Source organism: Corvus brachyrhynchos, unplaced genomic scaffold (genome assembly GCF_000691975.1).
Source record: "Corvus brachyrhynchos isolate BGI_N302 unplaced genomic scaffold, ASM69197v1 scaffold543, whole genome shotgun sequence".
Classification (NCBI taxonomy): Eukaryota; Metazoa; Chordata; class Aves; order Passeriformes; family Corvidae; genus Corvus; species Corvus brachyrhynchos.
In genome coordinates, this window is record NW_008237236.1 from 50,904 (window position 1) to 51,840 (window position 937).

At 63.1% G+C, this 937-nt stretch overlaps 1 protein-coding gene across 1 annotated transcript in view; it reads right to left on the reverse strand.

The window, feature by feature from the left end:
* The window catches only part of ECH1 (enoyl-CoA hydratase 1), a 4,786-nt gene that overhangs the window by 2,094 nt on the left and 1,755 nt on the right, over positions 1–937 (reverse strand). Inside the window, exon 2 of the mRNA XM_017729555.1 lies at positions 550–699. Coding sequence (XP_017585044.1) covers positions 550–699 — 150 coding nt within the window. The remainder of the gene's footprint in view (positions 1–549; positions 700–937) is intronic.

Below are 937 nucleotides of genomic sequence, written 5' to 3' on the forward strand. Positions count from 1 at the left end.
ACCTTCCCCCGCCTCACCCTCATCCCCTCCCCCACCCCATCCTCACCCTCATCACATCCTCGTCCTCACCCTCACCCCATCCTTACCTTCATCCTCACCCTCATCACATCCTCATCTTCACCCTCACCCTCATCCCACCCTCATCCTCACCCTCATCCCATCCTCACCCCATCCTTCCCATCATCCTCATCCTCATCCTTACCCTCATCACATCCTCATCCCATCCTCACCTTCACCCTCATCCCATCCTTGTTCTCATCCTCATCCCACCCTCATCCTCATCCTCTTCCCATCCTCACCCTCATCCTCATCCCATCCTCACTCTCACCCTCATGCCATCCTTGTTCTCATCCTCATCCTTGTCTTTGTCCCATTTTCTTCTTCATCCTGACCTTCATCCCATCCTCCCTCTCATCCCACTTATCCTCATCCTCTTCCCATCTCACCCCATCCTCATCTTCATCCCAATCCCATTCCACCACCAGCTTCACCCCAGTCCCATCCCATCCTTGTCCCCACCCCCATCCCACTCTCTGTCCCGATCCCAACCCCGATCCCATTCCCCCACCATCCCAACCCCGATCCCAACCCCGATCCCATCCCCCCACCATCCCAACCCCGATCCCAACCCCGATCCCATGCGGGCGACGTCCCCGCCGGGCTCCCCGGCCAAGGCTCCCAGGTCCGACAGGTCAATCCCTGCGGGAGCGGGGGCAAAGGTCACGGGGGGCCTGGGGGCACCGGGACCCCCCCAGGGCACAGGGACCCCCCTCAGGGTCACAGGGACCCCCCAGGGGGCACAGGGACCCCCCAGGGGACAGGGACCCCCCCAGGGCACAGGGACCCCCCTCAGGGTCACAGGGACCCCCCAGGGGGCACAGGGACCCCCCAGGGGACAGGGACACCCCCAGGGGACAGGGACCCCCCCCACAGTCAT